At 50.1% G+C, this 23,061-nt stretch overlaps 1 protein-coding gene across 7 annotated transcripts; it reads right to left on the reverse strand.

The window, feature by feature from the left end:
- Positions 1-628: 628 nt before the first annotated feature.
- Tmem8b (transmembrane protein 8B) lies at positions 629-22,889 on the reverse strand. 7 transcript variants are annotated; one of them, XM_005400992.2, is made up of 15 exons: positions 22,333-22,493; positions 21,745-21,823; positions 19,494-19,703; positions 17,993-18,182; positions 17,381-17,588; positions 11,058-11,191; positions 10,481-10,749; positions 9,520-9,845; positions 7,676-7,769; positions 7,382-7,505; positions 7,164-7,306; positions 6,853-7,031; positions 2,057-2,203; positions 1,776-1,892; positions 629-1,525 (listed from the first exon to the last, which is right to left on the reverse strand). In XM_005400992.2, exons 3-15 carry the CDS (start codon positions 19,543-19,545, stop codon positions 1,085-1,087), a joined length of 2,424 nt encoding a protein of 807 aa, XP_005401049.1. In that variant the 5' UTR covers positions 19,546-19,703; positions 21,745-21,823; positions 22,333-22,493; the 3' UTR covers positions 629-1,084. The 7 variants fall into 7 exon arrangements, with proteins under 7 accessions (XP_005401049.1, XP_013378485.1, XP_005401048.1 ...); XM_013523031.1 differs by lacking the exon at positions 19,494-19,703 and adding an exon at positions 20,524-20,649; XM_005400991.2 differs by lacking the exons at positions 19,494-19,703; positions 21,745-21,823; positions 22,333-22,493 and adding an exon at positions 22,753-22,889.
- Positions 22,890-23,061: the final 172 nt, after the last annotated feature.

The following is a 23,061-nucleotide window of genomic DNA, read 5'->3' on the forward strand; positions in this document are numbered from 1 at the left end:
GCGCCGCTGAATGGGAATCAGATGGGATGATGGAAATCTCAGGAGGTGGGTGAAGGGCAGACACTGGTGACCAGAGAGAACGTCCTTCCAACTTCTGAGATTACATAAGACCCTCAGTACTCAGCTATGTCCCTCATGAAAAAAGAAGAAATCCCAGTTTATAAAAAATTATTTCTGGCACTCAAGAAAAACAGAGGCTCAAAATAGAAGTTACGGTCTTGTGACACTGTCTACAAATCTGAAATATATACCTGTTACTTAATTTCCTGGCACCTCGGCTTCCTTCTCTGGGTATGTGGGCATCATGAGGGACGTATGTTCCATGGATTCAATTCGTCTCAGTATTCACATACACATGCATGCTCACACGCAAGTATACACGCACACACAAACCCTCAGCTATTGCAGGCTGGGTCCCCTGGAAATTGAAAAAAAGCATCAGGCAGTATTTGGAAATGAACACTGGGGCCAGATGGCAGTGACGGGTGTGTACGCATGATGGGGCAGAAACCTCAGACGGTAGTTCCCAGCGGCTCCTTCGGCTGGGCTCCCATCACCCTTGCTATTTCCTCAGCTTCTTTCCCTTCTCCCCCAAACCCTGACCGCAGGGTGGAAAAAAAGCAGCACAGAACCAGCACACACTTCATTGGAGAGACACCAGACTCCACTTGTACCAGCTCAGGACACCAGCCACCGAGCCCCGTGCCAGCTCCATCCGTCCTGAAATCCCCACACCCAGCAAAGAGCAGCTCAGACACTGCTTCTAGGAAGGAAGCCTGAGGCCGGGGTTGCTGAGTCTCTAGGAAAATCTGGAGACTCAACTTCTCCAAGATGGACTCCACTTCCTCTGGAATGATGCCATGTTCTTGCAGGACTTTGTCTCCCTGGGAAGTAATTCATGTCTGTAAGACGGCCCCACATCCCAGGAAGGTCTCCATGCCCCAGAAGGCCCTGTGGCGGCTCTGTGCGCGGCATAGGTCCAGTCCTTAAGAAGGATTCCGTGAATGCAAGAAATTTCCCATGCCATGGGAAAGGCGCCAGGTCCCCGGAAGAATTCAATGTCCTTGAGAAAAACTCCAAGTCCTCAAGAAATACATCTTGTCTCTTGTCCCCAGGAAGGCTCCTCACCCCCAGGAAGAACCCTAAAGGGTTCTAAAGGGTTTATCCCCGAGGGGCCTACACCAAAGCCCTTCTCAGCTGACACAGATGCTGCTGACAGCGGCTCCTCCTGGGCCCACAAGGCCCAGCTCCTCCTGCTCATTGATGCATAGCTGGTAACCGCAGCCCCGGGCCCGGGCAGCAGACGGGACTCGGTGCTCAGTCTTGGCACGAGGAGGAAGCAAGAAGCCAACACTGCCGGCAATAAGCATATGCCAAATGCTATGGATGTAGAAGTAGTTGTCCTGGGTTTCCACAAAAGCATAAAGTAGGATGGCACTGCCCGCAATAAGGCTGCCTGGACACAGGTAGAAAAGCCAGCGGCGCCATGTGGGTGGGTAGCAGTGTCGACGGCGGAAACTGCGTACTGTCTGGGGGAAGCAGAGAAGTGGGGTTCAACAGTGTAAGACCCTGGAGCCCAAGCCAGAGCTGGTCAGTCTCAGGCTTCCCCTGAAGCCTGGCTGTGACCTAAAGGCACCTGCCAAGGGTGGAGTGGACAATGTGGAGAGCAGGTGATGGTGACAAGCCAAGCCCACCTTAAACTGAGATGGTCAGAGCCCTGCACCCAAGTCTTGCTCCCCCAACCCGGACACACACACAGCCTTCCCCACCCTTACCCAGGCTGTGGCCAGGATCCCCAAGGCGAAGAGACTGGGTCCGAGCAGGTTCCAGAGCCCATGCCGGTCAAGCTGTAGAGCCATGGACAGCAGCATAGCCCCCAGCAAGTACAGCACCTAGGGAAAGAGGACTCCAGGGCCTGGACTAGTACCAGTGACAGCACTGCAGGGGCTGGGCCAGGACGGCAAGAGGCACTTGGAAAAGCCCTCAGGGAGAAGACAGTGTGGATTTCAAGTGGATCTTGGCTATGGTTGCCCCCCAGGGCCCACTCTGGACTGACCTGCTTGACCACGGGCTGTAAACGAGCCATGGCAATGACAGTGACCCACACAGACATTAAGGAGCCCAGGAAGTCACAGAACTGTAGAACGTCGTAGTCCATGATGCAGAAAACCACAATGCCTGGCTGGTCACATGCATGATAGAACTGGAAGAAGAAATGACAGTGTTGAAAGGACTTGGGGTCGAGGTCCAGTCGTATGAAAGTAGAGAAAGAAGCCACAGGGACGATGTGCTGCTGTCAGAGAAACAGAGGTCAGAGGTCACAGGTGAGCAGACCGAGGAAGGACCCGACTCCTCCACTCCTGAGAAAAATGTGGTAGAAAGGCCTGGTCTGCTTCATAAACCGTATGTATCCAGCAGCTCCAAGCTTCTCATTTCTGGACTGGTAGTGGAGAAGCCAGGCCTGGGGTTCAGCTCTCTCAAAATAATGCTATTCTCTTCTCTATCTCCACATGCTCACTATGGGTCCCACAAGAGTCCCCATCCCCAGCCTAAGCTTTGGGCCTGTCTCTGGCCTCACAGTCCATTTAGACGCCCAAAACTCTCCTGCATGTCTGAACTTCTCCTGATATCTCCAGTTTCTGAGCGGGGCTTCACTCGCAGGACCTCCACTAAATGGCTCTCTGCATCCCCTCCTACTCAGCGCTCAGGGGCTGGGGAACACAGCAGACAAGAAGGTAGTCACTGAGGCAGTCACTAAGCATAGCATTTCACAGCAGGAGGAACAAGTGGGAAAGGACAGTATCCACCGCTTCTGCCACCCTGTGGAGAATTAATGTTTAAATTTGCCTAAAAATTTTTCAACACTTTCTCTTATATATACTGATTGAGAGTTAAGTTGGTTCCTAAACATATTACCAGTTTAGTCTTTTTCTGTTTTAGCTATAACACACTGGTTATTCTCTGCTTCAAGACCAGAAATAAATATGCTGGCCAGATGTGGCGGTGAATGCCCATAATCCCAGTACTTCAAAGGCTGAGGCAGGACAACCACGAGTTCAAGGCTAGCCTGGACCACACAGTGAGTTCAAAGCCAGCTTGAGTTGCACAGTGAAAACCCTGTCTCAAAACAAAATGAAACAAAACAAAATGTGCCTGTACAAAATGCCAGGTCACTAAATTTTCCAATACCGTTTTATGATTTGGATTTCCTTTTCAAGAATTACTTTTACAATTCAGGCTTAACAAAGCACTTGCTCCATATGCCTTTCAAGTACACTCAATGAAATCCCCAGAAGTTTCTGGAAGAGGAACTTAAGATGAATCCTTTGATCTCAGATAAAGGAAGATACAAATCAGAAAAAAAAAAAAAAAAAAAAGACAAAACTGAATCACCAAATATTGAAGACACAACTAAGGGAATAACTGAGAACTGACTTTCTCCTAGGAATTTTTCTACACTGAAAAAGAGTTGGAGATATTGTCTCTAGAATGGATAAGTCTGGGGGAAATTATTTCCGTACTATTCTATGGCTAATAGTTCTCCAAGTACTCTAAAAAGTCTAAGCAGTTGTTTAAGGCTGTGAAATATCTGTAGTGATAGAACTGTCCCACTGAAACTTGTAGCTAAATTTTGGTATTCCTTTTGTCAACAGCAATAAAAAATATTGACAGAAATGACACAGAAAACTTGGTGAATTTAAGAGAAGAAATTTAGACTACTAACTAGATTCTATTAATATAGTTATAATCCACATTGATCACATCCTCAACTTTGAACCCTATATATGAGGTAATGCAGAAAAAATTGTCCTAAATTTTTTCTATGGAATTTTATATTTTTATAACTACACAGTCCATCCAATGCTCCAAAATGGGGTACCCAGGCATCACAGAATGTCAAACTGGAAATGCAAACATATTTAACTCATCCAAAGATCTGGATATTTGCACACAGGATATAATGGAACTTAAGTGTTCTTTTATTGTTTCCTAATTCCATTTTCTCTTGGAAGCAGTTACGGGATTTTCCTAATGGCCACTGAGAATTCCTTAAGATGGTCTGAGGCGCAGAAGAGGTAATGAGGCACTGGGCTCGGAGCCAGGATGTCAGCGACAGGCAGGGACAGAGAGCGTGGGGGCTCTGTGCAGGCCTGCGGGATCTGATTATAAAGCACTTAAGTAGCATATGGCTGGGACTATCTGGGTTAAAGTCACACAGCCACAATGCTTTATATATTTGCCCTGATGGATTTTTATACTGTGTTTGGTTATATTTTCTAATCTCCTGATTGGCTCTTAAGAATTTGGGGCCGTCTGCGGATGTGGCTCACTGGTAGAGTACTTGCCTACCGTGTACAAGGCACCACAAAAAATAAAAAAGAAAAAATGGGAAAAAAACTATCACAAGAATTTGAGGAGAGCTTCTAAACTGGAACCATGTGTTTCTCATCATACTCCAGGACTTCTGGAAACTAAAGTTAGATAAAACTTTATCAATTTATGCTTACTGCCTGGGTGCAGGCAGAAAAACACACACAAGGGGCCAGAGTCAGGATGAATGAGAATCTAAACTCCACCATTCACCTCCCTTAAGCAAAATGTTTTACTTTCTTTCACTTATAAAAAAAAGATAATAAAAGTGCCTACCTATTATTAGAGTGCTGTTATGAAGATTAAATTAGCAGTGTCTTGCACACCATGCATTCATTAGATATCATTTTGCTGTTATCATTATGTGAACTGTCTGGCTATATATAAAAATCAAGTGCAAAGTTTGTGGCCTGTTTTTATATTTTTATCTTTTTTTTTTAATCTGAAAATGCCTGAATTATAAACCTGCTTCTGCTCCTATCCCCTGGATAGGAACCCATGCAGCTACTCACATGTCCTAGATTTCAAGACACGGAAGATGACTATTGTCTACTGTCCTGATCAACTGCAATAAGACCAATGGATGCTTAAATCAACCTTACTATGGAATGAAATAAGTCCAAACTAAGTAAAGAATGGGAAAGGAATGACAATAGAAAAACTGCCTCTGGAAAACTGAATGACCAATAGCTCTACATTTTTGGCCCATGTGGAAAAAGAACTGGAATTAGAGCAGGACTTCAACGCCTCAAAGCTAGCCGATCTTTCTTCTCTCGCTTACAGTCTTATTCAAGAAAATGGGGATTGTTTACTTAGTACTGGGCACTTGAGGCTCCCCTGGTGTTCCTACGAGAGGAGAAGTCTTTCTCTTCAGACTGCTATGCCAGTGTACCCAGATAGTGAAGAGTCACCTAGCACTGAACACGCTGGACCCAGTGCCCAGGGTGCTTGTGCCAAGCAAAGGAGTGAACATGCTCTCCCCACACGCTCTAGGCTCCTGATACATCCGGGCACCCTACTAATTATGAAACACATTAGAACTGCATGAAGTCAAGTGTGGGCTGGTGGAACAGAAGATTTGGTAAAGCAACAGCATGAAGGGCATCTGACAATAAGAAACGGCATTATCAGAGGGGCCTAAAAGGGGCCCGGTCATGCAAAGCTGAGATATGCTTTTCTCAGGCTGCTTGAAGGGCCACGGTCTCTCTGTGTAGTATGGCTACGGCCTACTCTAACTCCTCAACCTGGGACCCTAATTCAGCACATTTGCCCCCTACTTTGTCCCAGATAATCAGCAGAATTTTTGTACTCTGGACACATGTCTGATCTCGTAATCCTGAATACCAAGGAAGCACATACTTGTTTTTGTGATTTTCCTGTTGCTAACACATTAGGATAGTCTGAATTCATCTAAATTTTTTTTGGTTTTGGGGTGTTGTTTTTTTTTGCAGTGCTCATAGACAGGCACTACATGTCACAAATGCCAAGAACAGATGGGAGAACAAGATTCTTAGGTGCAGAATCTGGTGCAGAAAGTCTAACTGGGGGTTAGGACACATCAGCAAACCTATTTCTCTGCCTTTCCTCATATCTCAAATGCTTACTTATAGATTTTTCTGGCTGTGGAGGGGTGAGAACATTCAGAGAAGGAACTGTAGAGATTTTGAAGTGGACATGGAGAGATTTAAAACTATTAAATCTAATAGTGGCACACACACCTGTAATTCCAGCACTCAGGAGGCTGAGGCAGGAGGATTACCACAAGTTTAGGGCCAGTATGGGCTACACATTGAGTTCAAGGCCAGCCTGAACTACACAGTGAGACTGCCTCAAAAAAGAAAAAAAAAAAAAACCCTAGATGTACATCAAAATGTACCCCTGGAAGTGGGATTTCACTTCACACTGCATGTCCTATGATTCAGGGTAAAGTCTCTGAGGACTCTGACAGCCTGGCTGTCTTCTTAACTGCCCAATGCAGAGAGCCCGTCTGTCTTCCAAGAGAAATCGAGGAGGACCACGGGGACCGAATGGGGAAACACGCTTTCAGAGCATAGAAATGAGTGTGCTAACAACACAGACCCCTCAGTCCAAGGCAGCACACGAGCACAGAGTAGCTAGCCCTCAAGTGATGGTGCAGAGACGTGGGTGCTGGTGTGGACCCCTGTCCCATACAGAGAACACCGTGGAGGTGGAGGGCAGCTGATGTGCTGAGTAAAGGTCTCCTCACAGTGTGGGGCACCTGGATCCCCACACTTGTTATATTAAATTGCGAACAGCCTGGGTCCTTTGCCCCAAGGCGCCTTGCTTGAATGGCCACTTTCTGTGTCACTCCGGTAGGTTGGGAGGCCCTGCTGCATTAGACACGGTGAAGGCAGAGACACCCCCAAAGCAGTGGAGAACACGGAGGAAATGAAGCCCCACAACCACCACGAAGAAGGAAGGACATGGTGGAGAGGCGAAGACAGAGATGGCACCTCATACCGTGGAGAAGAACATGGTGAAGGTGTAGACAGCAGCTTCCAGCACATAGCGGCTCCGAATGGCCAGGACCACGGGTGGCAGAAACATGAGGTTGCTCAGGCAGAGCAGGAGTGTGGACAGCAGCTGGAAGCCATAGGTGAGCGCATCGGCACTGTCGGTGCAGCCCCAGCCCCGCCACCCTGCGGGTCAGGACGGCACAGGGTGGACAGAAGGCAGGCAATTCTGCCCCACTCAGCCGTGCCCAGCACGCCCACCCCTCGAAACCACACAGCCCTGGAATCGCATGCCGGCCCCCTCGGCAGCCCGCTCACCGGCCTTGCACTCGCAGGCCGCGTACAGGTAGTTGTGCGTGCGCAGGAGCTTGCACTGGCCGTAGGGTCCGCAGTCGTCCACGCACGGGGACAGGAATGTGCGCAGCCGCACTTCGGCCGTGGCGTTCCGGCACCTCACGAACCTAGGTACACAGGGCTGTCATCTGAGGCTTGGGCTGCCGGGTGGGCCCCGCCCTGACCCCACCCGCTCTGCTCACCGAGGCCCCACCCCGCACAGGGAGCGGAGCGTCAGGAACCAGGTCCCGGTCTGCGGGAAGGGAATGCGCAGCCTCGACACTCTGGAGGTGGCGCTGACTGAGAGGAGGAAGCCCGCCAGCGACTCTAAAGGCAGGAGGGAGAGGGCAGGAGCAGCGAGAGGTAAGACGGTGCGGTCAGCTGCGGTCAGGAAGCAGGAACCCTCAGCCACCTGCCCCAGGCCTGGAGACCCGGCTGTCCTTCTCCATACCATCGCCCTTGGCCCGTCCCCACTCCCTCCTCACTCCTCACCCCACCTTTGGAACAGGTCACTGCTGCATCCCCCAGGCTCAAGGGCACCTCATGGGTCAGGCATCCGAACACTGTCACATTTTCTTGGCGCAGGGAGCTCTGAGGAGGACAGGAACGGAAATGAGGTTGTCAGATCCTTCTGCTGGGTTCACGGCACCAACCCTAGATTCCCACGCCTGCCAGCAGTGGGGCTGGATCTCAAATCTCCGGGCACTGAGAAATTGAAAGAATAAGCATGGGTGGGTTTGGCCTCTGATTCGGCCTCTACACTTTCAAGGTCAAATCTAGACCTTTGGTGTACTGCCCAAAGGCATGGCAATAAGCAAACACAAAATACAGCCTTGGCCAGGACAGGGTCAGGGAGAACGAGTATGAACATAAGGAAGGTCTTCAGGTTAAAGACCTGGACCTGTCCCGAGAAGCAGGAACATTTGGAAAGTTCTGGGCCATGGCCCATAAAAAGCCATAGACCAGGCCTCAGGTTGGCAAATGGAGAAGTAGTCCCTGACCTCAAAGCCGAAGCACAGTAGAGGTAGAAAGATCCTTGGCAGAGGGAACAGTCCAAGGTTACCAGGTCAGAGCCATGGTGAGGATCGCCTCTAAAGGCCCAACACAGGGCTCTGCGCTCACCCCAGTCTCATTCAGGGCTGACAGTGATGACTTAGAGGTACAGGGGGCTGGTTCTGCACAAAAGGGAGAAGGCCCAGGGCCCTAACCAATGCTAGGCAATACCACAAGGGTGGGCATAAATTCTTCCATTCACTGCAAAAATACAAGATGGGAATTGGCCACCATTCTCAAACTAACACATCAAAATGTATATTCCCCTGGATTACAACTGGACAAAGCAGTTAGTATGGAGACAGGCTGGAGAGTGTACACCAAAGTTAAATAGTTATGTTTGGGCAAACGTTTTCCCCTTCTGCCCAAAGCTTTTATGTAATTCTGGTGCTTTTATGATTTCAAAAATGCATACAAGTGCTCTAATGAAAAAAAAAGAAAAGAAAAGAAAAATGAAGGAAAAAGACCCAGAGATCTTAGTCTACCGTAAGCCCTAGATGACCCCATAATGTAATGCAGCAACTCAAAGAAGTCACTTGGCTCACTCAGGCTGCACCAAGGCAAGGCCTGCCTGCCACCCTGGGAAGACTACCTCAGGTCATTTCAGACATGGTGACCCGGGGGACACCCAGGTTCTTTCAGCTTTGGGGAGTTTGGGGAGAAACATCTGAAGGGCTGTTACAATAGGATCGAGATGTAATGAATATACCACACTCGGGCCAGATGTTAGTAACAGGAAACTGTGCCAAGAAAAAGGTAGCCTATGAGAACTCTTTCCTTTCTGTTCAATTTTTTGGTAAATCTAAAACTGCACTGTAAATCTGAAAAAAATAAAGTAGAAATTTAAAGACAAAAGGACAAGGGCAGATTTACCGAACATGGCTTCTGGGCAAAGCAAGTCAGAGAGTTGGAATTCATGGAAGCAGATTTTGATGGGGTGTTAGGAACCCCATATATGACTGCATGGCCTCAAGAGGTGGTGACCTCATTCAGAAGATATGTAAGAAAAAGTGAAGAGCTGCCATTGAGTGGGACCCTCTGAGCAGGAAGGCAGTCTGCAGTGCTGGGGGTACCCCAAGCACTCTGACTCACCCTGGCTGACCCAGCCCACGCACAGAGCACAGTCAATATTCAGAGCGTGCCTGTCGACCAGAACTGGACTAAGACACGGTCCGTAATTACAAGGATACGTAGAAACAACCTAGGTAGGCTTCTTAAAGGAGGTAAGTCCTCCACACATCTTTGAGCTCCCCCAAAGCACAACCACCCAGCTTTCCACGAAGAGTACCGCATTGAGCTGGAGCTCCAGGCTGAGGACTCCTCCACTGTCCAGTACCGGCAACAGCCTCAGGGCAAACACAGCTGGGCGCTCAGGAGGAAGGGCCACACTTGGGCCAAAGAAGATGTAGAAGTGGACAGAGAAGGTGTCCAGTTCATTGCGCAGAGTCGGGCGCACTGGCCAGCAGTGCTCAGGTGGAGATGTGGTCCCAGGTGCCTCCACAGAGGTCCCCAGGGATGGTGCCTCTGGGGGCAGTGGCTGGTTGCCCAGTGACTGGGGCATGTTCATGGCCGCTCCGGGGACCAAGGCACGGGACAGACTGGGCTGTGGGCATTCTGTGAAGAAGGGAAACCAGATCTGAGGCCTGTAGCGCTCATAGCTCTGCAACCCCACCACAAACCGGAACTGAGCCAGACAGTTTTTAGCAAAGGGTGAGAACTAGAACATGATGCTCCTAGCAAATGTGACACATCCAGGAACACAGATAGGGCCCAGGGGTTTCCTAGATAACAGACTGCCATGTTGGAGGAAATCAAGGTCATCTGTCCCTCTCCTGGTGCAGTGAAAGCACTGTTAAAGTGTTTAACTGTTAACTGCCAACACTTCTAACTGTGTAAACTATCTAAGACAACTAAGTGTAACAGGCTGTCTCACTGACTTACACAGGCAAGGACAATGTCCCAGAGGTCTTGGCTGTCCCTGCCTAACTCAAGAAACTGAAAGACATATTAAATAAAGGAAGACACTGACAGCCTTTGTTTGTCCCAAGTCAGATGCAAAAAAATGATCGGAAAAGCTGTCCAAAGTCTTGGAGCTCCAATAGGGGTGGGTGCCTTCAGGGTGTACAAAGGAGCCTGGGTGGGACAGAGGAAGTTGTAGGACTAAGGCACAGGGTTGCCAAACCCAGCTCACTTCCCAGGCACCGATGTCTGCAAAGGCTGGGTGGCTGGGCAGATGGGAGGGCTCTGACCTTGCAATCGCACACACAGCTGGAAGCGGATAGTCCTGCTAGGTCCCCGGGATGGTGTCTCCACTCGCACATAGACCCAGTGCCCCCAGGGGGGCAAGGCCAGCTCCACCTGGCATATCGAGGCACTTCCGCAGGCCACAGAGCTTGAGTTGTGCAGGGGTGGGGCCTTGGGACGTAGGCGCAGTGTCAGGGGGCAGGAAGACGCCCCTCGGCCCCCCACACACACCAGCTGCGCTGAAACCCTGTAAGTGAAGCTGGGCACAAAGACCCTGGGCAGAGGAGAGGTTGGGGGGCAAGAAAGGACAGACAGAGCGGTGAGAGGGACACCAGAAGAAGGGAAACATGAGGAAGAAGGGGGCAGGGGACAATGGGAACAGATGGCCTTCTCGGGTCTTTCCCTCTGTGCTAGGAGAGAGGAGGCAGGAACCCAACCCACCCTGGGGGCTCTGGGTTCCCCTGAGTCCAGCTGTGCTGGAAGGAGAGCAGGACCAGGCAGGAGTCAAAAGAGAACACTTCCATCTGTTTACAGCCAGGAAAGGAAGAGGGAAGGACCGCGTTTGGCGGGTATTCAACTTACTTGTACAGAGCTGACCGATTGTGGGGAGAGAGGGTTTGCTCTGAGGGACGGCCAGGAACAAGCACAGCCACATCCAGCAAGCGACGGACAATCAGCTGTGGCTGAAGGAGGTACTGACACTCATCCTGGAGACCCTGAGACAAAGCAGGAATGGCAGGAAAGAGAGACACCAGGGTGCCACTAACCCAAGGCTAACGCGACCTATGCCATGTGCTGGGGAGAAACCCTTCCCGCCTTTTGACCCCAGGGCTCTGACTGCGGTCTCATTCAGCTTTGGATCTTCCTGCCAGAGAAGTCATTTCTGACCACTTCTGTCTTATCTAGATCTTCAAGGTCTGCCATTATCATCAGCACTGAGTGAGGCCTGGGGAATCGGGCCCTGCTTGCCCTTCTTCCCAATCCAGCCCCTCCTCCTCGCATCCCTGGCCAGCCCCACCTAACTGTAAACTTCAAACCACCCATTTTCCCCACCAGAACACTAGCTCTCTTACCAGAGTTAGAAAGTTCGTTCAAGGCCTCCAATCCACCCTCCCATCTAATCTCCACTTCTATGTCCCACTTGGCCCCTTCCATGTTTTGTGCAGCCTCTGCTTCAACACACCCAGCGAGGGCCACTCGTCACCTCCCAGGCAGCCTCCCACACTATTCACTTAAGAAAGGGAACCTTGTCTTATTTTTGTTCCTCCAGACATAGGGCTTAACACCATGTGCAAAACTCATGATGAATAAGTTCCAAATGAATGGTTAAGTGAATCAGCCCAGCGTGGGGGGTGAGGGGGGTCCCTCTGACCTTTATGAAGCCGAAACCTGTCACCTCTGTCGTCCTCCCACCATTCTGCCCTCAAGATCCCTAGATATACCTGCTTCCTCAGTCTCAGACTGTTTCTTCTGACACTGGAAGACAACCATCACATTTCCCCTGGCTTCTCTTGTCCTGGACAAACTCAGTAGCCCCTTCCCTGAGGCATTACTAACACCACCCCAACACCAACTCATTCTTCAGTGAGTAAACTACCATTTGTCACAGCTCCTCTTCTGCAGCATTTGCAGCTACATAAGTCTATAAACCTCACAGTTACAGGGCAAAGAGGTTCCCTAATTGGGGTTCTCTAATCTGAAAAATGGCCTTTGAGCTGGCCTGATAATCGAAAGACTATGACTCCCTTAGGTGGTTATTCTGACCAAGAGATACCTCCAAGCCTTGCTCTGGGACAAAAGTTCCCATTAAGACCCATGCCATGGAACATGCCAGCCAAGGCACCGACTTGCAGCAAAGCTCTGTGAGGCTGGAAGGAGACCTTGAGAGATGTCAGGCTAGACGATCTCATCACTGTCTTCCTGAAACCATTCTGTGCCTTTTTATCACTGTATCTCCAGTGCCTAGCACACCATCTGGTGCTGAAAAAAATAGCTGCTGAGTTAAAATACATTTCAAAAAGAAGACTCCTCTGGAGAGCTCCTGAACAAGCCTAGTTGCTCAGAAACTTCCATCTCTGATATCCAAAGCAAATATACCTCATCTATGGTGTCAAAATCTAAGCATAAGAAATACTCTCACATGACGTTTCAGTGACCTCGCTAGGGTAGAAATCACAATAGTGTTGCAGTAAATGAGTCCCAAGGTAGCAGAGAGGGTTGTATGCTGAGGACGAGGTCTGTTTCCTTGCTAGACAGTCCTGTTCCACATTTTACTGCTGTGGGCTTCAGTAAAGGATCAGAAGGTGTGAAGTCTCTGGTTAAGATGTTCTCCTTCCTTGGGGGCTGGGGATTTAGCTCAGCGGCAAAAGCGCCTGCCTGGCAAGTACAAGGTCGTGAGTTCAGTTCCCGGTACCGGAGAAAAACCAAAAAAAAAAAAAAAAGATGTTCTCCTTCCTTCAGCTGTACAACGTGCAGAGCTAGGCCGCTCCCTCAACATAAAATGGAAACCAAGGGGGTACAGGAGTACCCCCTGACCACAGCCCAAGGTGGGGCAGAGAAAGGGCACTGGAAGTCAGGTTCTCAAGAGCTACTAAGGCAGAAGCCAAGGGAGAGCCCAAACTGAGTCAACAGGCTAAGCCACCAGCAGACTGAAGGAACAGGGCCAAAACAAGGAAGCTTAAGAAACCAGGCAGCCAAAAATAAGAAGTGGATGGGAAACAGTCTGAAAGATCCCGGTGTGGAAGGCAAGGTAGGTGAATTCCGAGTGGGCTGGGTTTCTTTTAAAACCTAAAGATTCCCAAAGACGCATGGCCTTCTCTGTCGGAACAGTTCAGTGCCCTGCTCCCATGTGAAAGTCAGCATCAACCAGCATGGAAGTAAATGAGGGCAAGCATGGAAACAGAGGCCATTCAGGAGGTTACAAGGTGGTCCAGCAGAAAGCTGAGGGAAGATGTCCTCAGAGTGAACTGGAGAGATGTATTCAGGGCATGTGTTAGAATGTTAGTCAACAAGACTCTGGTTGTGGGAAAATAAGGGGGAAATGGAATCAAAAATGATACCTAAACTTGGGCATCAGCAATTGGTGAATGGCAGTGCTGTACTCTGAGAAAAAGATAACAAGAGGGAAAAAAGAGGCTTAGACTGGAAAAAGTGAAATAGAAATCGAAGAGTTTTTTTTTTAACTTTTAACTTTGATTTGTACATACTAAGCTTGAAGAATTTCTAGATAACCAATTAGAGATGTCAAGCAGCTGGGTATAAGGTTTGCCATTCAAAGAAATTGAGACTGGCTGACTATTCTCAGAAGGCATGCCGGGGACACAGCTCAGCAGTGCAGTGCCTGCCTGGCAAGCATGAGTCCTCAGTTTGATTCCCAGTACCAAAAAAAAAAAAAGGAGGCATTAACTCATACATAACATTTGAAATAATTGTGCTAGAGGCACTAAGCAAGAGAACGGAAAAATAAAAAGGAGTTGTTCTAGGACCGAGCATCAGGTTCCTACATGTATAGATCAACCAGATGACAAGCCAGGAAGGGAGACAGAAAAGGAGTAGGAAATGGGCAGGAGAACAAGGACAATGCTGTAAAGTCACAAAGGCCAAGAGAAGAAAGGGTTTCAAGGAAGAAAAAGTAATTTAAGAAAATAGTTAACGACTAGTTCCTAGTTAACTCTGAGAATGGAACTGGGAACCAAAAGAAGAAAGAGGAAGACTTACTTTTCACTTTATACCTTTGTACTTTTCAAATGCTGAGCCAGGTGCCTACATTATCTATTTGAAATATAAATAAAATAACTTAGGAGAGGAAGAAAAGTAGAAGAGGCACTATTAGCAGATTTTAACCACTTCCACTGAGATGAGGCCTAGTTGCTGGATTGAACAAAATCCTTTCTTCTGTACCGTCTGCTTCTTTGTTATCCTTCTAGTTGTTTTCATTACTTTACCTGCTTTTATTTACTTTCAAATCTTAGACCTGGGAAGAGAAAGTCTTGGAGGACAACTGTGTCTGGCCGCTTAGGAGAACTTCCTCCTTATGTCAGCTGTGTGCCAGCCGTCGTCCACAACCTAAAGGCCAGCTGCTCAGAGCAGGCTGGCCCTGGACACCTTAGAATAAACACATGCTCCAAGACAGGAAAGACAAGGAGACGGCGGGGCGGGGGCAGTTGACAGACAGAAGGGGACAAGCGAAGGAGGAAAAATGGTATCACTTTGGGACACCATAAATTTGAGAAGGTGACAGAAGGGCAGCTAGTCATGTGCCAGGTCTGTGTAGGGTGTGGGAATATACAGTGACTAATGTGTGGGACTGAAGCTCAGAAGAGCTGCTCGGATCAGGTAAGTCACTCTCCTCTTGACGTTTTCCAGGCCCCCTTTCACTCTCAGGGTGCAGGTAAAAGTCCCAGGCCTTCTGTGATCTGGCCTCCAGTTATCCCAACACTAGCCCACACTTCAGTTCTCCCCGCTAAGCTCTGGCTCCACTGCCTGAAATGCCTTTCCCTGCATCTTGATCTTAGGTCTCACTTCCTAACAGTTTCCAGATATCACCTCTACTATACCACCAGGCTGAGTTAGCCATCTCTCTTTCACCCTCTTAAAACATCTCCTGCTGGGCATGATGGTGCGTGCCTGTAATACCAGCCCTCAGGAGGCTGAGCAGGAAAATCGCTGCAAGTTTGAGGCCAGCCTGAACTGCATAGCAAGACCCTGTCTCCAAAAAAACAAACAAACAAACAAACTCCTGTATCTCACCAGTATACATCTTATTTACCTCAGTGTTCCCAGACCCAATCCAAAGCCTAACACAAAGCAAGTGTAAAAGACTAAGGTAAAAGAGAGATCTGAGCTCATTCCCAAGTTGTGAAGGGCCCTACAAACACCACTGCCTTCTTATTGCCAGGACTCTTCAGGCCCCACTCAAGGCTAGCCCTGAAGTTATGAAATACATAACTGTATTTGCCAAGCCTCACAGGAAATCAAAACAACTATGGTAGCAAACAAACAAACACAAATTGAAAAGATGGAGGAATGCTCTGGACAAGAAACCCACATGCTTGAATACGGGAAATTGGCCAGGCGTGGAGAGCTTGTGAATCTTTAAAGGCCATAGAAAATTCCAGGATGTAGTCAAATTCTTAGATCGACGTGTACAAGATCCTTGCATCACCAACTCCTAGAACAGGTCTGGCTGAACAGATAGCGTCCAGACCTGCTGCCATCATGGGCAAGTAGAACTGTGCCCTCTTCTCCCTAGCTTCACCCCTGGGTGCTCTTTGGGTGAGGGCTCCAATTGCAGTATTAAGTCTCCCAGGCCTCATTTGCTATATCTAGATGCAAAAGGGCAGGTCAGGCCTGATCTTCCACTGTCTAGCTCCCATTGGTGTGGCACTTTGAATCAGGCTTTAGGTTCTGATCAACCTTTTTTTGTACTGCTGTCTCTGATTCCTCATTGCCCAATCTGGCCAACTATAAGCAACCTTGACCACTCCCATAATCCTAGCCCAAAAGTAGGCCCCAGGCTCCTACTGCTCACCTAAAAATGTTGTGGGATACAACCCTGCTAGAGGATTCTCCCTTTCAGTTCTCACAAAGTGAGTCAAGGATCAGAGTTGGGATCAGAGCCAGGCTCTTTGAGATTTAGCCAATGGCGTATGAAGACATTCTTCCCAGTAGAAAAACTCTTAGTTCTGATGTCAGTCAAGGTCCCTCTAGAGCCTAGACACTGTTCCAGGTGAGCTCCCAGCATGATCTATTCAGAAGGCTCCCAGGCCTTCTTCTTCATTACTCCCAGGAAAAACAGGCCTATCACTGAGTCCTCCAGAAGCTACCTCCACCCTAGTTCATATCCCTGCCAACACTAGGGCCAATGCATTTGTCCCAGTGCAAATCACAGCTCAATCAAAGGCATTATTAGCACGTACTCTGAACCCTGGGCTTCAGCAGCGAGAGAAGTGAGTCTAACAGTCCCAGAGTCCCTGCCCTCAACAAACTGAGCCTGGAGATATATAACAGAATCAAATCTTCACCTCATTGGGAATTTCTGCTCCTCTCAATTCTCAATGACCAAACCCCGCTAGCTCTCTTTTTCTTTAATACACTGTTCTTTAAATCCTTGCTCTGCTCATCCGTGGTCCTTCAGTCTTACCACAGGCCTCAACACACATAGCCACCTTACTCTGATAATGGCCAGTTCATCCTCCACTCCCTCTCCTCTGATGAATGAGAACAGGAAACCCATAGATCTTCTCACTACAAGGAGGAAGCACAGCCCCCTAACACAAGGATGGCAAGAACCCATTGTGGAATTTCCTTTCCCTGCAAATCAGAGAAGCATCCTGACCTGTGAACCCCTCTTCAGACTTTTCTAATCTCTACTCTGAATTGATGCTGCTATTTAGAGAAAAGGGAGGCAGCACTCAGGATGGATACCAGCTGCCCAAAGCCTCCTTTTAACCAGAAAGGGCTTCTCTTATGATTTACAATAGGGTGAAGAGAAATGTCTGAACCTGAAGGAACACAGACTGGGCTATGAACTGAGAGTTCCGGGACATCATCAACAAAATGTAGAACAAGACCAGCATGGGGTTTGTGCAGAAGATCTGATCAGTCCCTGGTTGGCTTCTAGTGACCTTAATTAACCCTAGTGGTTTTCTATAGGAAGGGATGCTACTCCCCCAGACGAGAACCTTGGGACTTTCTCTTCAGCATACTGAATCCACTATGTTCTTCTAAGGCTCCTACGTTGCCTTTTACAGACCACTCCACCAGGTGACCTGCCGGCCTTTAGCCATGCCCCATACCACCCATCCTTAGGCCTACCCCGATACAAGGCTGGTATGCCAGATAGCCTGTGGGGGAAATTCAGCAGAGTTGTAGAGGCAGCTCTACTCTGGGTAACATCAACCCACCTTGACAGAGATGTGGCCGTGGGCCTGGGGAAGGTGAGCAGCCAAGAACCAGTCCCCTGGCAAGGGGCTGCTGACGTTAAAGATGCCTGAGGTGCGGTTAGGCAGTGTCCAACTGAGGGTCAGTGAGAAAACCCCAGGCACAGCTGTGTCCCCTGGGAAGTGTGTGTGCAGGGGATTGATGACAGGGGGTGCCCCAGACCGGAAATACCTATAGGGCCAGAATTAGGGGAAGAGAAAAGTAGGCAATAAGGTGAGAGTTACAACATGGGGAAAAGAAAGGAGAACATCAGTCATTTATCACCAATAAAATAAGTGGATCCCCTATAATGACTGACACAATAGAGTGGTTCCAGGTCAGAGGTCAGGATATAAGGAATAAAAGGTCAATTCAAGCACTTGCAGCTAAACAACAGTAGTCAGGAAGAGATCAGGTGAGATAGGTCATGGTCCCCGTTCAGTCACACTTCAATCTGGAGAAGAGTCAAGGTTAGGGTCAGGAAGCCAATTTAGATACTTATAAGTACAATTACTATACATACTTATACTTACAATTTAATTTAGAAAGGGACCTGGAGCTAGAAGTGAGGATTGAGGGGTGATTTAGATACTCACACAGTCACACTTTGGTCTGGGCAGTGGTCTCCAAAGGTTCCCCCCTGCTCCTTGAAGATGATGAGGTTCCACACAGCCAGGAACGTGTCCTCTGGAACATGGAAGTGAAAGAGCTCTGTGCTGGCAAAGGAGCGGAAAGGACTCAGCTTGCGGGGTGAGCAGGTGGAGTAATCAGTCAGGAAAAGGCCTCCTGGAAAGCAGGAGAAAGAAAAGGGAGCAGGATGAGAAAGAGGGCATTGCCATCAGGCAACAGGCACGCCAGCCTCCCTCACGAATAGTTCCCACTCCACAAACACTCTGCTCCCAACCAGGAAGTGGTCTCCTGCTGCCTAACCAGCATCTGGTTTAGCCTCTGCAGACTTTGTTTTTTAAAAAAAAACCTAATTATACAGTAAGGAAACTGAGGCTCAAACCTACACTGAAGAGAGGATGCAGAATCACGACCCTTTATATGGCCTCCAGCTGCCCCCTCATTTAGGAACCATTGCTCTCTTCTAACATAACAGACATGTGGAGGTGTGTGTGTGCACATGCGCACGTGTGTGAGCATGTGCGTGTGTGTGTGTGCGTGTGTGTGTGTGTGTGTTGGCATGGACTCTTAAGCCGCTGAGCAGGCTAGAACTCCACCTGCGGGGCTTGGGCGTCAGTATGGAACTCTGTAACTTGTTTATTTTCTGCCCCTTTCTGTTCCCCCGTGGTTAGAAGCAGTGAAAACCCTCAGAAGCTTCACAAGCGCTTTCTGTATACTGGTTCAAGACAGGAGAAGGGAGGGGAAGGTGTGGTAAGGCTGCAACGGGCCTGCCTGGGTGGCAGAGGCAAGAACAGGAGCGATCAGGTCACCACAAGAGTTCCCGGAAAAAGAGTCATTAGAACCTCTAGGGTCAGAATGAGCATTGAGAGGCATTTCTGCAGAGGGAGGTCTGGTGAGACAGTCATTTGGGGGCCCAGTGGAATCTCAAACCACTTGGGAATGTTTGGTGCAGGCCAAAGTGGGAGATGGGAAGCAAGCAGCAAAGTTATGCAGTAGTCAGACAAGCACATGGGCACTGAAACTGTCCTGGTGAGAGTAACCCAGCAGCTAGCTCAGCAGGACAGGAAAAGAGGGCCCCAGAAGGCAGGCAAGGCCCTATGGAGTAGAGCCCTGAGGACTCTGCTTAGAGACTTCAGAGCAGCCTCCGGAGAGGCCCAGGAGCCTGCCTTCAGACAGGTGAGGAAGTGGAAAACTCATCTTCAGGACAGAGTGGGAACCTGGAGAGGGGAGACTTTGGAGCAGGGTTTTCCCACAGGGCTTTCCTAGTCTGATGATATGCCCCTCTGAAGATGGGAGACACAACCCCAAAAATTCGGTGTCTGAAATAACACAGCCATCTGGAAAAGGGTGTCTGCTGAAGGAGGGAGCACTGGTTAAGGTGTTCTAAACTGTGTACTAAACTGAGGTAACTTCAAGTCATGCTCCAAAGAGCTGCCCTACAGAGGTGGAGGCCAGTGGGCCTATACTGGCCTGTGATTTTCCTCAAAGGCTGTACTTGCACCCAAGGACTAGTCTTTCTCATCCGTATGATCAGTCTCAACAGTCAGCAAAGAAGAATGCTGATTGCAAGCGGAGCACTGCTTGTAACCCAGAGACTGGAGAACAGTGGAGATGCGTCTACGAAGGCTGACGGGCAATAGGACCAGGTGATGGGGAAGACAAGGTCTCCAGGAACCCTGGCTGTGACAAATGAGAAGCCAAAGGTCAAGAGCTGAACAACCGAGATACTTTTGTTATAAGAAGTAAGAGTTCTGGAGCACCCTCTGCTGGCCATAAGGAACAGCTGCTCCTCCTGGAAGCTGGCAGCAGGGATGGGTCATCTTATCTGCCATGGCTATTGTTAGGAGACATGTTGGTCAGTCCCTCAGTACAGATCCTCAGAGAGCTAACATGAACAGCAGCTAGTGACCAAGGCACGGATTAACAGTGCTAAGGGCAACCCTGCCTACAGTTGGGCCTATACAGCGCTCTTTTCCAACTTCATCATAATTTTCCCCAAAGCATCAAAAACCTGTTTCTGTTTCTGTATCTGTAACTTCAGGTCTGTAAACTCTCCGACTGCTGTCACCCTTCTCCCCTTGCCAGCCCAGTGTTTGATTAATGAACAAGAAGCCACCACAGGTGTACGGATGAGAGCTATACACTGGTCTAATTAGTATGGATTCTTCTCACCAAAACTGAAAACCTGAGTGGCTACTGCCTCATCTCAGTGCCCAACTTGTCAGCAGCAGTCATCAGCACTGAGCCGCCCCTCGCGCTATGGCTGCTTCCCTTCAGGAGATTGGCTAGAGATGGATGGACTACTTCTATATGCTGGGAGAGGAACCCAGCTCTGCCTCCAACCTAGGAACTATACACTTCCGAGTGAACATACCATCAGCAGGCAAAGCTGAAGAGCAGTGTGCATGGACCACGTGCCCTCACCCTCACACAACAACACTGGCACTCAGAGAACACATCAGCTCACAGGTACCCACACAGCACACGTGCCTACACTTACCACACACAGCATGTGCACACACTGCACGGGCCAGCATTCCGACGGTCTCTCAGCTAACACACAGGCGAACGAGCATCCAGACATCTCTGCAGAGGCTGCGACCGTTGGCGTGCACTGATCTTAAGCCTATACACCGAACGAGGCCCACTGAGCTCAACGACACCCAGCCCGGACCCTAGCTGCTCCATTAGCTCTTACTGCCAAAGACTCAGCAGGGTGAGGGTTAGACTGCTACCCAGCAGAGAAGGCTGGAGGCTGACCTATGAAGACCACACGCATTGCATGATGAGGCCATCAGCACGGCTCATCCCCTGCCCTCCTCCCTCAGTCCAGCCACGAAGGAGTTGGACGTCTCTCACTCCTAGCCATGTGCCTTTCTGGACTGGATGGTGACACCTGGCAAGTGAGACACAGTTTGTGAATGAAGCTCCCTGCAGGTGACTAGAGAGAAAAGAAACTGCTTTGGGCCTTTCCTCATTTGTGTGTGGTTTTCTATTGTGTGTAACTGCAGTGGGGAGAGGGGGCACTAGTACAGGAAAGGAGTTAGGACGCCATTTTTCTAGCCCCAGCACTGCCATTTTTATGTGGTATGACCTTAAACAAACTGCTCCCTCAGTAAGCCTCAATTTCCACATCTGTGAAATGGCCTTTGAGGTTCAACCCTGACCTAAAGTATCAGGAATTATTCATAGGCAAATCAAGCTTGCTGGGTAAAAAAGACTACGAGAAGAAACCCCACCATAATGACAGCTGCTCTACAGCCCTACGTTTGCCACATGCTATCTTCAAACCACTTTCTTAACCCGGTTTGAATGCATCGCCCAACCTCTCAAAGGTTTATGCCACATCCTCCCAGCCTGGATAGAGGCTTCCGGTGTGGACCTACGTCTCCCCCAGCAAACTGTAAGAACAGAAGGAGCAAAGCCCTCAAGACTTCCCTAGAAAGCTTGAGTCAAGTGGGGTCAGGACGGGCACCAGGAAACAAAGGGAAGGCTCTGTCCAGCGTCTCTCGGCCACCAGCTGAGCCTCGACCCATAGACACAGACGCACGCACACACACCCTGTACCGCTCCTGACGTTGCCGGTTCCTCTCTACTGCCTACTCTCCCCACCTCCTCCCCAGGAACCTAGCTCCCCAGGTCCCATCTCTTCTCAGTCTCGCCAGCCCACCCTTCCTGCCAGAATCCCATCCAGCTCAATCTTTCCTGCTTCTGCACTCACCAGCCCCACGGCCAAGGACAGAGAGCAGCAACAGCAGCAATAGGGCTGGCGGCAGCTGGAGCCCAGACCTGAGCCGAGGCTGGGAGAGGGGCAGAGTATGAGAGAGGCGGGGGGCCAGTGGGAGCGAGGAGGGCAAACACAGAGACGGGGGCGAAGGCTGAGAGAACGGGCTGGGCCGGGCTGAGCCCTGAGGCCTGAACAGGGGCAGGGAGAGTGGCGGAAGGAGGGACTGCGATGGGGAATGGAGCCAGAGTCGGGGTTGAGCCAGGGGTTTAAGCAAAAGCTGGGGATGGGGTGGGGACAGAGGCCGGGCTGGGATTCGCGACGGGGGCTGGAACAGGGGCCGAGGCAAGGACGGGGACCAGGCCAGGGACCCGGGCTGAAGAGGGGGTCTGGACTGGGACCTGGACCCGGGCATTCGCAAGGACCCAGGCCCGGGCTGGGGCAGATTTGGGAAGCGGGGCGAGGGCGGGGCCGGAGGCCAAGGCTGGGATTGGGATAGGACGAGGGGCCGGGACAAGGGCTGGGCCATGGCCCGGGGCGGGGGCGGGGCCGAACAGGCCAGCGCGGGGCGCTCGCAGCGCTGACCCGCGACTCCGCTCCCCACCCCTGGGGGTGACCTCCGGTGTCCTCGCGGGCCTAGGGCCTGGGTCCGGGACCTGGATAGGAGTTCGGGCCTGGGCGACTCCGGGCTGCGCCGAACCGGTGATAGCCAGGCCCGCGGCGGCCCAATTCTGACGTCATATGACGCTCCGCCCCCCTCGCAGTTCTATTGGCCCCTCTTAGGAAAGCCCGCCTCCTACGTTATTCTATTGGCCTCTAACTTAGCGCTGCGGGGCTTCAGAAACAGACTCCGCCCAGCCCCAGAGACCAGAGAGCTTGTCTTTCTCACCCCAACAAGAGTCCCATGACCCCCCCAGATTCTCTCAGCCCTCACAGAGTTCGTTCCACAGATCTATAGGGACCCTATAGAGGCCTCCACAAACCCATACTCCCTCATGGATGTACCACAGAATCCGCACAGTCCCTCCCAGAGACTCGCTGAAACCCCCAATCGGGTCCAATGAGCACCCCCAGGAAATCCCACCGTCGCAGGAAGTGACCAGACTCCTGTTGTCTTGGAGACGACTGGACGTTCCATTTGCCCTGGTGACCAACCCTTCTCCCGATCCAGGTTCTAGAGGTCTCAGTCAAGCCTCTCCCTCATCCTCCGCGGCTCAGAACTCTTGTCTCTCCCTCTTACCACCCTTCCCCAGGTCAGCCAGAATCCTTTGTGAAGATCTGCAGATGCCCAGGTCTCCCCAAATAGGAGAGCTT

This window comes from Chinchilla lanigera, unplaced genomic scaffold, assembly GCF_000276665.1.
Source record: "Chinchilla lanigera isolate Chin_1 unplaced genomic scaffold, ChiLan1.0 scaffold00071, whole genome shotgun sequence".
In the NCBI taxonomy this organism is placed as follows: domain Eukaryota; kingdom Metazoa; phylum Chordata; class Mammalia; order Rodentia; family Chinchillidae; genus Chinchilla; species Chinchilla lanigera.

Bases quoted from the DNA above. Each gene is read 5' to 3' on its own strand.
- Tmem8b (XM_005400989.2), bottom strand. From the start codon at position 22,276: ATGGCCCAGCCCTTGTCCCGGCCCCTCGTCCTATCCCAATCCCAGCCT. The intron at 7,506-7,675 runs GTGGGGTGAGGA...TCCTGCCTTTAG, and splicing joins AGCAGTGACCTGTTCCAAAG to AGTCGCTGGCGGGCTTCCTC. The intron at 7,307-7,381 runs GTGAGCAGAGCG...CTGTGTACCTAG, and splicing joins CTGTGCGGGGTGGGGCCTCG to GTTCGTGAGGTGCCGGAACG.